Source organism: Drosophila subpulchrella, unplaced genomic scaffold (genome assembly GCF_014743375.2).
Source record: "Drosophila subpulchrella strain 33 F10 #4 breed RU33 unplaced genomic scaffold, RU_Dsub_v1.1 Primary Assembly Seq36, whole genome shotgun sequence".
Lineage (NCBI taxonomy): Eukaryota > Metazoa > Arthropoda > Insecta > Diptera > Drosophilidae > Drosophila > Drosophila subpulchrella.
The window spans coordinates 168376-182243 of record NW_023665582.1 but is presented as its reverse complement, the minus strand read 5'-3'; the positions used below and the strand labels follow the sequence as shown (position 1 = coordinate 182243).

Below are 13868 nucleotides of genomic sequence, written 5' to 3'. Positions count from 1 at the left end.
TTTATTATACCTACATAAGATGAAAAAACATGAAAATGGAAATGTTTTATTTTAACAATATACTAGTTAAAGTGGATGATATTATTATATATTCTTAATATCTGTCATTATAAATCAAAATTGTTTATCAAAAGAGCTTCTTAACAGTTTTTAGACAGCTTGTGAACAATTTATTTCTTAATTAGTTTTACAATCACAGGATACATCTTCCCCCAACATAATCGGATATGTTCCTCTAAGATTTATATATCAGTCCTGAGATATTTTGGCTTTGCGTTCTTTCTCATGTACATAGCAAACACATTGAAAATCAGAGTGTCCCCCAACATAATCGGATATGTTCCTCTAAGATTTATATATCAGTCCTGAGATATTTTGGCTTTGCGTTCTTTCTCATGTACATAGCAAACACATTGAAAATCAGAGTGTAAGTTTTTACTTCACATCGAAAGTCGTCTAGTGATCAAGAATTTTTGATCATTCTTAACAAAAGACTATAAAACCTCGTAGACGTTAATAACAACTAGTAACCAGCTAATAATAATTAGTAAACATCAAGTAAACAGATACTAAACATATAGAAACCCGATACTAAACAACTTGTATACATCTACTAAACAACTTTTATACATCTACTAAACATATAAAACCAGATACTAAACAGCTAGAAAACAACTTGTATACATCTAGTAAACAACTTGTATACATCTAGTAAACAACTTGTATACATCTACTAAACAACTTGTATACATCTACTAAACATATAGTAACCAGCTAATAAAAACTAGTAAGCAACTAATAGACATCTACCAAGCAGATAGTAACCATCTAATAATAGCTAGTAATCAAAGTCCAAGCAGTTCAACCGCCATCATGAATCACGAAAACCAGATGAGTATTGTAATAAAAGAGTTTATTAAACTTATTCAGAATCTTACACAATGATGCCTTACTCATACAAATAGTATACAATTAGAATAGAACTAGAAAACTAGAACTAGAAAAATAGTTGACAACAAAAACCGATATTACCAGGTCCCAACACCTCTATCATAAACTTGAATCAGAAATTAAATTGAAAGACGCTCCTATGCTAGCTAATGATGCTTTCGAAATATGATATAATATTATTATGGGTTAGAACAAATGAATGCTTTAAAAATAATCCAACATCTGAGAAAGATTACATTGTGAGACCTATTTTACATCTATCTATGGGAACCAAGCGAAAATCTGCGTTTGGAATAACCGGCATGTTTCTTACAGAGGGATTGAGTAAGAAAATTAATTATATACAAATATACATAAAATATAATTAATTATGAATTTAATGAAATATGTTTACAATAATTAAATATAAAAAAAAATATTGAATTATCCTACAAATTTTGCTTCTGACTGTAATTAAAACTACAGGTACAAATGAAGGGGAAGGATTTTATTCAATGTCCTTGGGTCTTGGGCATGTGACTTTGATGACGGTCAGGTAATGATAGTTCACTGAAAGTGTGTTTGGCTAACACATTTAGAAACTTTAACTTGTGTTCTTTGATAATTCTTAATAAGAGACTATAGCATCTCATAATACTTGTTAACATTTAGTAACCATCTAAAACCAAGTACTTTACAGATACTATACAGATAGTAACCATCCAAAACCAAGTACTGTACAGGTACTATACAAAAAGTAACCATCCAAAAACAATACTAAACAGAAAGTAACCATCAAAATACTGCTAAGTAACAACTAAATACAACGTGTTCAACGTGTCAAGTCCATGTCAATATGAGTACTACCCTAAAAAATTATATATCTCTGGATAATCTTCAAAGTCAATACCTATTAAATTCTGGATGGAGCAGTGGAGATGAAATTTCTACAGGACCCCACTTCATCTTTTCTGTACCAATCAAATTTTGTTGGGATTGGCTGAGGTTTATAAAAAAGTTTTGTTAAATTGTAATGATGCTAACTAAGAATCGTGGTGAGTCTTGAACAAACCAGAAATGAAAAAACTTTTAAACTGAAAATTACGAAAAAAACCTGGAAAGTTCCCCATGTAACTCTGAGCTATTTTGCAAAAATTAAGATGTACGATATTATTAAAAGTTGTGTAAACCTACCAATCGCATTCCAGAGTTGGGATTTATATGTTAACCCCAAATTGGGGTATGGGAATCAATAGAGCTGAAATGTGAAATTGTCGGTTAACCTTGAAAAACCAAGATTTGCCATAATTGGATTTACACTAAATGGAGAACTTATCACAAATAACTTATCAAACTTGAAAGTTCACATGAATTCTGAGTCATTTCCATAATAATCTGAATGTCGATTTTAGTAAGAATTAGTATGCTCACCTATATGAAATGTATACAAGATTTCAATCTAGTTACTATAATCGTGAATCAAAACCATTTTTGACCCCAAATGAATTTAAATTGAAGACCCCTATTATTGTGGTTGATCTTTCATATCAAAACGAATCAGTAAATTAATTGGTCCTATTGATGTGAGAATTTCAATAGAACTAAAGACACCAAGTCATAAAAATTAATCTGAATGTTGATTTTAGTAAGAATTAGTATGCTCACCTATATGAAATGTATACAAGATTTCAATCTAGTTACTATAATCGTTAATCACAACCATTTTTGACCCCAAATAAATTTATTTTGAAGACCCTTATTATTGTGGTTAAGCTTTCATATCAAAACGAATCAGTAAAAATTGGTCCTATTGATGTGAGAATTTTAATAGAACTAAGGACACCAAGTCATGAAAATATCCAAGCTTACTGTCTCCTCATATATGACCGTTTAGTTGAATATAACCCACTAAACGGACTAGTACAACGAGTTGTTTAACATTAGAAAAATGTTGAAAGATATTGTATCGATTGATGTTCAAGGTTTCTTTGATAATAATAATAATTTTATTCTAAAGGAAATTGGAATTGTATTCGAAAAAGATCCAAACTTGAATAATAGTTTTTTAATAGAACCACCATATGATTTTACTATGCTAAATACCAAATCTCGAAAGACTGCAATTTGGTTAACCAATACACATCACAAAATTTTTAAAATAGATTTCCACAAACTCGAAAGTATCTAAGGACAATTACAAGCGGAAAACAAATTATTTGTAAAGGTGTGGAAAAGAAACGATTTCTAGAGAAGTTTTTTGGGAGTCGTCAGCTCATTGATATCGAGGAAATGGGGTGTCCGTCATTAAACAGGTTTAAAGGAAACCGGTTTCCCTATTGTGAAACACACCTTAAGGGCGGGGTTTGTGCTCTTAAGAAAATAAAATTAACCAAATGAAGTTTCATGAGGAAGTTGACCAATTTATTAAACAATTTAAAGGAGAGATAATTGGTCAGCATTTTCAATACCTTCTAAACACAAAAACTATGTTCATGAATCGAGGTGGACATGATCTCACTACTACGAATTATGGTGAACACTTTACATTTTGTAATCCAGAAATGACGTCGGAAACGTGCGCCTGCTTCTTCTATGCAAATCGTCGGAATCAAAGCAAGAATCAAATTAATTTCAATATATAATCAAACATGTTCGCAATACCAATATAATGAATAAATGTATTATTATGCTACAAAATACACTTCTGACTTTTTATTTCGAGTTAAATTTACAGGTATGGAGAATGGAAAATATTTCCTTGACTGAGATATGTCGGCTACTTGCGAGTTGTTGCGCGGTCGTGATTTCAACCCCTATTATGGGAACGTATTAGAGCTAGCAGTCAGCCGTGAGGTCGTTGGCGTGAGGCCCATGATCTTGTCAATGGGCGTGCGCCTTCAGACTTGTGCATGTGTCCCTTTTATTCCGGTCAGGTAATAGACAGGTGCGCATGTTCGGGTAGCTCTTGCTTGAATCCCTTTTTTGATATGTTTATGACCCGTTTGTGGAAAGGAGAGAATCTTAGAGAATTTACCAGTTAAACCTTCTGGGGCGGAAACAAAAATGTCTGTTTGAAAATATTTGACATCTGAGAATTATTAACTTGTGGGATTCATTTTATTGGGGTTCTTTTGATTTCTAAATTAATTTTACAGTCATAGGAAACGTTATTCCCCAACATGATCGGACATGTTCCTCTAAGGCAACCATCTTTAGATGTTTTGGGTTTGCGACCTTTCTCACGTGCACAGCAACACCTGCTGAATATTAATTGCTAATAATGAGGAAAAGGATACATGATCAATATTGTCACATGGGGATGTGGGGAAAGTGTGCGACCTTTCTCCCGTGTACAGCAACACCTGCTGAATATTTATTGTTGATAATGAGGCAAAAAGGTCACGTGATCAGTATTGTCACATGGTGGTGTGGGGTTGGGGGCAATTAAGTATACTCTTTATAGACATGATCGTGACATTTTTATGAGTTCAAAGTCCATTAAAATCACTTAATTTATTGGATTATCCTAATTGTCCCAGAACCCGCATACGTTAATGAAGAGGCGGGGGTCATTAATATGTTAATCAGTGAGAGGCGGGGTCATTAATATGCTAATTAGTAAGGGGGCGGGGGCCATTAATATGCTAATTGTCCCAGAATCCGCGTTTCCATACTACTCCTGGGTCTGCTCGTTAAAGACGCGTCCCTTTGCCAACCACTTAAAATGTTCACCATCCTCCTTAAACTTGCTCTGGTAGAAGAAGAGTTTTAGACGGTGATCGATATCATCAAAGTCAATGTAGTTAAATTTGTAGGGCTGAGTACCCAAGACATTAGCTTCAGAGTCTACCATCTTCTTTGAGCTGGACATGAGCAGATTAGTTGAACGAAATACGGCTGCAAACGGTAAAAGGCTGACTCCATCAGCTCTTTTTAAACGGCTTATTGAGTCCGTATTTGAGCTACTTATTTGACTATTTAAAGATTCGGAAAGCAGCAAATTTGAAAGACTTGTCGGCCCATCAATGCCCAGCTGCTCGTAGGTTGTACAAATGCTGTCGGTAATAGATCCTGACGAGCTGCTTTCTGTGAGCGAAACTTGGGACACAGATAATGATACGGGAGCTGCAGTCTGACCCTGTTCCGCCTGAATTAAATCGAACTTTCGATCTAAGAACCTTTTAGATTGCCCTTTTTCATCGCTTATCGTTTCGAGATGTGACAGATGGCGCTCTTCTAAGGTCTTGCGACTAGTGCTCTGTGCGTAGTTTGGATCTATCACCTCTATGCTTGACTGGCTCGGATTGGAGATGATGTCCACATCACTTTCGTTAGCCCGAAACTCTATATCACGATCCGTGTTAGAGCTACCCACAACGGACTGATTAGAGTCAAAAGAGCTCTGCGAGTTAGTAATTTTCGAGCAAGAGCTGCTCTCGCTTAGTGAATTGCCGGAACCTAAAATGTCAATATATTATAATGAGGATCTCTCGTAAACTTTATTTTATTTAATGGGTTTAAGGTTAAAAAGCTATGAATTTGGATATACATGTCGGAGTTTTGTCTTATATAAAGTGCGAAAATAAATTGCCGGAACCTAAAATCTCAATGTATTACAATAAGGATTCCTCGTAAACTTAATTTTTGTAGTTGAAGCAGCATTGCTCTCTAAGCTTAAAAAGCTTTAAATTTTGATACACTTGTCGGAGTTTTGTCTTATATAAATTGGGAAAATTTAAGTCCAAATACGAAAATTAATTTACCAGTTACAAATTTTACAAAAATGTATATAACATTAAAACAACCACTAATAACGCCCTAAATTCCTTTTGCATTATGCAACTCCTACGCTTGTGTGCTTTTAGCAGTTGTAAGCCTGTAGTTTGTCACTAAAGTATTCTTTTTTCTTACATCATAGGTGGGTGAGAAAACGTCTAAAGAATACAATGAATTGTAATACAATACGTAAGATAGGTTGGACTTAGCCCTTTTTCATTTGTGTTCGCATGCAAAAAAAAACTAAACAAGAAATACAAATGAAATTAATATTCAGTTATTATGTCCACACCATACATTAACTAAATAGAACAAGCACCAAAGCAAATGTCAAAAAATGTGCTGACAACTGGTTAAAATGGATCAGAAACCAAAAACTTGAATATAACGAAAAAATCTTTACAAATTTGAAAGAAACTAACTAAGTTAACAAATGAAATTGGGTAAGGACTTTCCAATGCTTTTGCTTTCTTCCTTATTTGTTGACCCTGTTAATGTCTCAACAAGCGTTTCCTCCATCAATATGTCTGGGGGGGAATGTTTGTGCTCTGCCACCACTTCCTCCGAATGTTTGGTCAAAGAGGAAGACAACTCAGTTACTTCGGCCACATATGCACTACGATAGTCTAGACATCTCAAGTCTAAGAAAGTTTAAATTTCAAAGTAAAATAAAGTGTTCTTAATAGGTGATCTACGTAATACCCTTTTTTTTATGTCGCTTGCCTTTTTGCTCAATGGTAAATTGAGTTAGACAACTAACACAGCGATAAATGGAAATGTTCATTTCGTTCAGATCACGCTGACAGAGAATGTCTCGCAGTTTCTTTTCCAGTTCCTACTTAGGATCAAATTCGAGCTTTTTATTAGCTGTTATTAGAAAATCACCTATTTACCTACCCGACACAATGTACTCTCAACACAATAGATTCCCTCCTGTTTATCCTTACGCATCGTGTCGAATATTATTCGTAAGGTATTGCACTTTACTCGCTCGCATGACTCCAGTATTTTTAGACTCCATTTGGTTTTAGTCCTACACGGTAATAGAATAAGAGACAGAGATCCTTTAACTTAAAATTACCTTTTAATTAAATTACAAGACCACCTATCGGTTAGCGAATCTTTTTCACGTATAAAATTTGAAGATGTGGTGAAAAAAAGAACATCGCTCGGCTTTTGCTCATGATAGACTATGAAGGTTTCCTTGTCAGATTCGGCATCGGACGAGTAAACTTTAAAGAGCGGATTTACAAAGTTGTTAAAACTATTCACCCGTATTCTCATTCGGAAGGTTCTCATTTTGACCAGCACTTGAGCTATTTGCAAAGAGCCTAAAAAACTCTTCGTGCTTATCAGGCAGTGACTCCTCCGCCCGCAATTCCTTTGTGGTGCTGACGATGCTATCGTAGTTTGTCACTTCTCCTTCAGTGCAGGTATCATAAAAATGTAGCCCACTTGTAACGTTCGCATCCGAGTCAGAGTGGTGTCAAAGGTTGTATTTAACAAAATGTTATTCGCTGGAGTAGAGAAAATTTGGAGATGTTCAGGATCCGCTTGAGAATTAACTATTATGCTTGATGAACCTGAAAATTCCCCCAAGAACTCATTGAACAGCTGACGAGCATTGTCGCGCTCTAGTTCAGAAGGCTGCGGCGATTCGATTCCCAGCATCATCTCGGCATTACCGGTCTTTAACCATTCATTGCCATAAGTAAGGCGAAGTTTCTCAATTTGCTTTTTAGTCTCCAGGTGGGAGGAATCGGTTCCCTCATCGGAGTCGGACTGAAGCTTTTGAGGGGAAATAGCGCACGCTTCTGACTCGGCCTCAATATTCTCCTCTATGTCTACTGTCCTGATCTTTTTCGCTTAAATCTGTCTACCGCCGGTAGGTGGTGCATTTCAATCTCGCTTTGCTGCTTGCATATCTCCATTTCCCTTTGGTCCCTTTAGCTGAGTAACGGGTATCTGATAGTAGAGGTACTCGACTATAGCGCTCTTTCTTGATTTTGTTTGAATTCGGTTGGAATTTGTTTGTATGTATGTTCTTAAAATTGCCTTTTTTTACTTATACACATGAATTCTACAACACAACGCGACCGCAAATTCTTCAGAGAAAGTGGAACCAGTAATGACCATGTTAACAAATCTGTTAATGCTGGCCATTTTAAGCCATCCATGAATTCCCAAAAATATGAATTCTCGAATTTGAGAGGAACCAACCGAGTTCCAGCAGACGAGCTCTCTGTGTCATCCCCAGATATTTAAGACATATATTTTTGATCATTAAATAACAATTATTTTTGACGTTTTCTGTAAGTCTTCAAATAACATTTTTTTTTAGCAGGGATCGAGAAACTTACTATCTAAATACCAAAAGGAAATTGATAATGGGGTCAGTAAGACGTTTCAAATTTCATAAAAAACAAAGTCCGTCTTAATGGACAGCCTCCCAAGAAATAATTCTTCGAATAGGTGCAAAGAAACATCGATTTCAACATTTTACACTTTTCACCTTTATCTACTGTATGTGACGTTAATGACCATGTCCTCGCTAGAAACTGGCGTGGCACCTTACTGAAATAAGTTTGCGATGCGCAAGAATCTCTTGAGTCTGTATTCTTAATCTCAACTTTCTAACATTTATCGTTTTCGAGGTCTAAGCGTTTATACGGACAGACGAACATAGCTCACGATCTTGATCACAAATATATATACTTCATGGCAGTGGTACCCACACAAATACAATGAAATGAAAGACTTTCATTTATGTATGTGCGTAAACCGAAGACGCCGGCCAAAGCCACACGAGCGTTTACAGAGTCGGTGTCGTGGCAGAGGACTCCCAGACTTGCGAGTCAGGCCAGAGGGCACCACTAATTTATAGGGTAGGAAAGGCTTCGTTCCACCTTTTACAAACGTTCCGATGAATAAAATATCTCTTATTCTACGAGTAACGGATATAACGAATTTAAATTTAAATTAGAGTTCTGAGCATACAATTTTAGTTATGTGATTTGTGTTTGTTAGTTTGAACGCGGCACACTGCAAAGATACTTGTTAATGTTTAGAATACTACCAAAAATTGCTTCAACATTTTTATAACTATTCATATTAATATTTTTTGTTTGTATATATTGCAGCGATTTAGAAAATAACCTTTACATTTTAAAATATTTACATTTATTTAGTCGGCAAGCACCACTTTTGCATAACTAAAAAAAACCTAGCCAACGACTCACAAATACGAAGGTTAAGTTAAGAAAACTAATGTGACATTAAATAACGTAGTCAATAAAGATCAACAATTCTAAGCTTTGCACAATAAATTGAAATGTATGGTAATCCGTTCTAGTTGGTTCCTTGGCTTTGATCTGCTAAGTTTTAGATAGGCTGAATGGAACGCCAAACAGCTGCTCCCATGTTTTACAGATGACATTCAGACAACACGTGGAATTGTTATGCGTTTCGAACAGCAACTGCCACATCTCGCACTTGTTTTGGGTCTCGTCGCTAAAGTTCATCACATATTTTTTATCCGTAATGCGTTCCACGTCTACTAAGTTGCTCATGGGCTGTCTAAGGGTAAGTTCCGGTTGCGTGGATTTATCCTGAATTTTGTTTGAAAGCCACGAGAATTTTAAATTTGCCGATATGTACAAATGTGACTCTGTAATTAGGAGCAGACAGTGTTCAAAGTTCTTCTTCTCTTGTTCACGAATCCATTGGCTGCTACGAAGCAGGGAGCACATTTTAACTGGTTCGGATGCAATAGTTTGCAACGGATTGCTGAGAGTGGTGGATGGTTTGTAATTAAGTTTGCACTGCTCTGGTAGAGGGTGATCTATAAAAAAATATTTAATTTTTGTCCAATAAACTTCGTGTAAAGATAACTTACGTCGCAAGAAAAGAAGTAAGCTATCGGTCGTAAGCATGTCGTGCAACAGCAACATAAATCCGCCCCAATCCTTTAAGGTAAAGGATAATCCAAGCTTCCAGGGCAGCAGTTCAACCGCCTTTAATCGACTAACCGACACTCTGACGAGTTGCCGAAGCCACTTGGCCACATCGTCTTGGGGTAATGCAAAGGATTCCATTAAAAAGCAATTGCAGTTGGACATCACCACGAGTCCTTCTCCCAGGACCTGGGTCTGCTCGTTAAAGACGCGTCCCTTTGCCAACCACTTAAAATGTTCACCATCCTCCTTAAACTTGCTCTGGTAGAAGAAGAGTTTTAGACGGTGATCGATATCATCAAAGTCAATGTAGTTAAATTTGTAGGGCTGAGTACCCAAGACATTAGCTTCAGAGTCTACCATCTTCTTTGAGCTGGACATGAGCAGATTAGTTGAACGAAATACGGCTGCAAACGGTAAAAGGCTGACTCCATCAGCTCTTTTTAAACGGCTTATTGAGTCCGTATTTGAGCTACTTATTTGACTACTTAAAGATTCGGAAAGCAGCAAATTTGAAAGACTTGTCGGCCCATCAATGCCCAGCTGCTCGTAGGTTGTACAAATGCTGTCGGTAATATATCCTGACGAGCTGCTTTCTGTGAGCGGAACTTGGGACACAGATAATGATACGGGAGCTGCAGTCTGACCCTGTTCCGCCTGAATTAAATCGAACTTTCGATCTAAGAACCTTTTAGATTGCCCTTTTTCATCGCTTATCGTTTCGAGATGTGACAGATGGCGCTCTTCTAAGGTCTTGCGACTAGTGCTCTGTGCGTAGTTTGGATCTATCACCTCTATGCTTGACTGGCTCGGATTGGAGATGATGTCCACATCACTTTCGTTAGCCCGAAACTCTATATCACGATCCGTGTTAGAGCTACCCACAACGGACTGATTAGAGTCAAAAGAGCTCTGCGAGTTAGTAATTTTCGAGCAAGAGCTGCTCTCGCTTAGTGAATTGCCGGAACCTAAAATGTCAATATATTATAATGAGGATCTCTCGTAAACTTTATTTTATTTAATGGGTTTAAGCTTAAAAAGCTATGAATTTGGATATACATGTCGGAGTTTTGTCTTATATAAAGTGCGAAAATAAATTGCCGGAACCTAAAATCACAATGTATTACAATAAGGATTCCTCGTAAACTTAATTTTTGTAGTTGAAGCAGCATTGCTCTCTAAGCTTAAAAAGCTTTAAATTTTGATACACTTGTCGGAGTTTTGTCTTATATAAATTGGGAAAATTTAAGTCCAAATACGAAAATTAATTTACCAGTTACAAATTTTACAAAAATGTATATAACATTAAAACAACCACTAATAGTGCGCTAAATTCCTTTTGCATTATGCAACTCCTACGCTTGTGTGCTTTTAGCAGTTGTAAGCCTGAAGTTTGTCACTAACGTATTCTTTTTTTTTACATCAAAACATTTTAATTTTTGTCGGTGGGTGAGAAAAAGTCTAAAAAAATACAATGGATTGTAATGCAATACGTAAGATAGGTTGGATTTAGCCCTTTTTCATTTGTGTTCGCATGCAAAAAAAAACTAAACAAGAAATACAAATGAAATTAATATTCAGTTATTATGTCCACACCATACATTAACTAAATAGAACAAGCACCAAAGCAAATGTCAAAAAATGTGCTGACAACTGGTTAAAATGGATCAGAAACCAAAAACTTGAATATAACGAAAAAATCTTTACAAATTTGAAAGAAACTAATTAAGTTAAGAAATGAAATTGGGTAAGGACTTGCCAATGCTTTTGCTTTCTTCCTTATTTGTTGACCCTGTAAATGTCTCAACAAGCGTTTCCTCCATCAATATGTCTGGGGGGGGAATGTTTGTGCTCTGCCACCACTTCCTCCGAATGTTTGGTCAAAGAGGAAGACAACTCAGTTACTTCGGCCACATATGCACTACGATAGTCTAGACATCTCAAGTCTAAGAAAGTTTAAATTTCAAAGTAAAATAAAGTGTTCTTAATAGGTGATCTACGTAATACCCTTTTTTTTATGTCGCTTGCCTTTTTGCTCAATGGTAAATTGAGTTAGACAACTAACACAGCGATAAATGGAAATGTTCATTTCGTTCAGATCACGCTGACAGAGAATGTCTCGCAGTTTCTTTTCCAGTTCCTACTTAGGATCAAATTCGAGCTTTTTATTAGCTGTTATTAGAAAATCACCTATTTACCTACCCGACACAATGTACTCTCAACACAATAGATTCCCTCCTGTTTATCCTTACGCATCGTGTCGAATATTATTCGTAAGGTATTGCACTTTACTCGCTCGCATGACTCCAGTATTTTTAGACTCCATTTGGTTTTAGTCCTACTCGGTAATAGAATAAGAGACAGAGATCCTTTAACTTAAAATTACCTTTTAATTAAATTACAAGACCACCTATCGGTTAGCGAATCTTTTTCACGTATAAAATTTGAAGATGTGGTGAAAAAAAGAACATCGCTCGGCTTTTGCTCATGATAGACTATAAAGGTTTCCTTGTCAGATTCGGCATCGGACGAGTAAACTTTAAAGAGCGGATTTACAAAGTTGTTAAAACTATTCACCCGTATTCTCATTCGGAAGGTTCTCATTTTGACCAGCACTTGAGCTATTTGCAAAGAGCCTAAAAAACTCTTCGTGCTTATCAGGCAGTGACTCCTCCGCCCGCAATTCCTTTGTGGTGCTGACGATGCTATCGTAGTTTGTCACTTCTCCTTCAGTGCAGGTCTCATAAAAATGTAGCCCACTTGTATCGTTCGCATCCGAGTCAGAGTGGTGTCAAAGGTTGTATTTAACAAAACGTTATTCGCTGGAGTAGAGAAAATTTGGAGATGTTCAGGATCCGCTTGAGAATTAACTATTATGCTTGATGAACCTGAAAATTCCCCCAAGAACTCATTGAACAGCTGACGAGCATTGTCGCGCTCTAGTTCAGAAGGCTGCGGCGATTCGATTCCCAGCATCATCTCGGCATTACCGGTCTTTAACCATTCATTGCCATAAGTAAGGCGAAGTTTCTCAATTTGCTTTTTAGTCTCCAGGTGGGAGGAATCGGTTCCCTAAACGGAGTCGGACTGAAGCTTTTGAGGGGAAATAGCGCACGCTTCTGACTCGGCCTCAATATTCTCCTCTATGTCTACTGTCCTGATCTTTTTCGCTTAAATCTGTCTACCGCCGGTAGGTGGTGCATTTCAATCACGCTTTGCTGCTTGCATATCTCCATTTCCCTTTGGTCCCTTTAGCTGAGTAACGGGTATCTGATAGTAGAGGTACTCGACTATAGCGCTCTTTCTTGATTTTGTTTGAATTCGGTTGGAATTTGTTCGTATGTATGTTATTAAAATTGCCTTTTTTTACTTATACACATGAATTCTACGACACAACGCGACCGCAAATTCTTCAGAGAAAGTGGAACCAGTAATGACCATGTTAACAAATTTGTTAATGCTGGCCATTTTAAGCCATCCATGAATTCCCAAAAATATGAATTCTCGAATTTGAGAGGAACCAACCGAGTTCCAGCAGACGAGCTCTCTGTGTCATCCCCAGATATTTAAGACATATATTTTTGATCATTAAATAACAATTATTTTTGACGTTTTCTGTAAGTCTTCAAATAACAGTTTTTTTTAGCAGGGATCGAGAAACTTACTACCTAAATACCAAAAGGAAATTGATAATGGGGTCAGTAAGACGTTTCAAATTTCATAAAAAACAAAGTCCGTCTTAATGGACAGCCTCCCAGCCTCCCAAGAAATAATTCTTCGAATAGGTGCAAAGAAACATCGATTTCAACATTTTACACTTTTCACCTTTATCTACTGTATGTGACGTTAATGACCATGTCCTCGCTAGAAACTGGCGTGGCACCTTACTGAAATAAGTTTGCGATGCGCAAGAATCTCTTGAGTCTGTATTCTTAATCTCAACTTTCTAACATTTATCGTTTTCGAGGTCTAAGCGTTTATACGGACAGACGAACATAGCTCACGATCTTGATCACAAATATATATACTTCATGGCAGTGGTACCCACACAAATACAATGAAATGAAAGACTATCATTTATGTATGTGCGTAAACCGAAGACGCCGGCCAAAGCCACACGAGCGTTTACAGAGTCGGTGTCGTGGCAGAGGACTCCCAGACTGGCGAGTCAGGCCAGAGGGCACCACTAATTTATAGGGTAGGAAAGGC

General features: G+C 36.7%; 2 protein-coding genes across 2 annotated transcripts; both read right to left on the bottom strand.

Annotated features, from left to right (window-relative positions):
* Positions 1-4603: 4603 nt before the first annotated feature.
* Positions 4604-7380, bottom strand: LOC119561756 (serine-rich adhesin for platelets-like). Its single transcript, XM_037875236.1, has 4 exons — positions 7290-7380; positions 6979-7128; positions 6162-6347; positions 4604-5388 (listed from the first exon to the last, which is right to left on the bottom strand). The coding sequence occupies exons 1-4, from the start codon at positions 7378-7380 to the stop codon at positions 4604-4606; spliced, it is 1212 nt and encodes a 403-aa protein (XP_037731164.1).
* Positions 7381-9065: 1685 nt separating this feature from the next.
* On the bottom strand, positions 9066-13692 carry LOC119561755. Its single transcript, XM_037875235.1, is given in 10 exon segments — positions 9066-9547; positions 9602-10627; positions 11419-11491; positions 11493-11605; positions 11667-11799; positions 11862-11997; positions 12070-12196; positions 12270-12437; positions 12440-12840; positions 13688-13692. Coding segments are annotated over 10 exon segments (2649 nt in total). The 3' UTR covers positions 9066-9080.
* Between the last annotated feature and the right edge of the window lie 176 nt (positions 13693-13868).

Bases quoted from the DNA above. Each gene is read 5' to 3' on its own strand.
- LOC119561756 (XM_037875236.1), bottom strand. From the start codon at position 7,380: ATGATGCTGGGAATCGAATCGCCGCAGCCTTCTGAACTAGAGCGCGAC. The intron at 6,348-6,978 runs GTGAATAGTTTT...AAACTTTCTTAG, and splicing joins CCTTCCGAATGAGAATACGG to ACTTGAGATGTCTAGACTAT. The intron at 5,389-6,161 runs GAAAGTCCTTAC...TTGACATTTTAG, and splicing joins GGAAGAAAGCAAAAGCATTG to GTTCCGGCAATTCACTAAGC.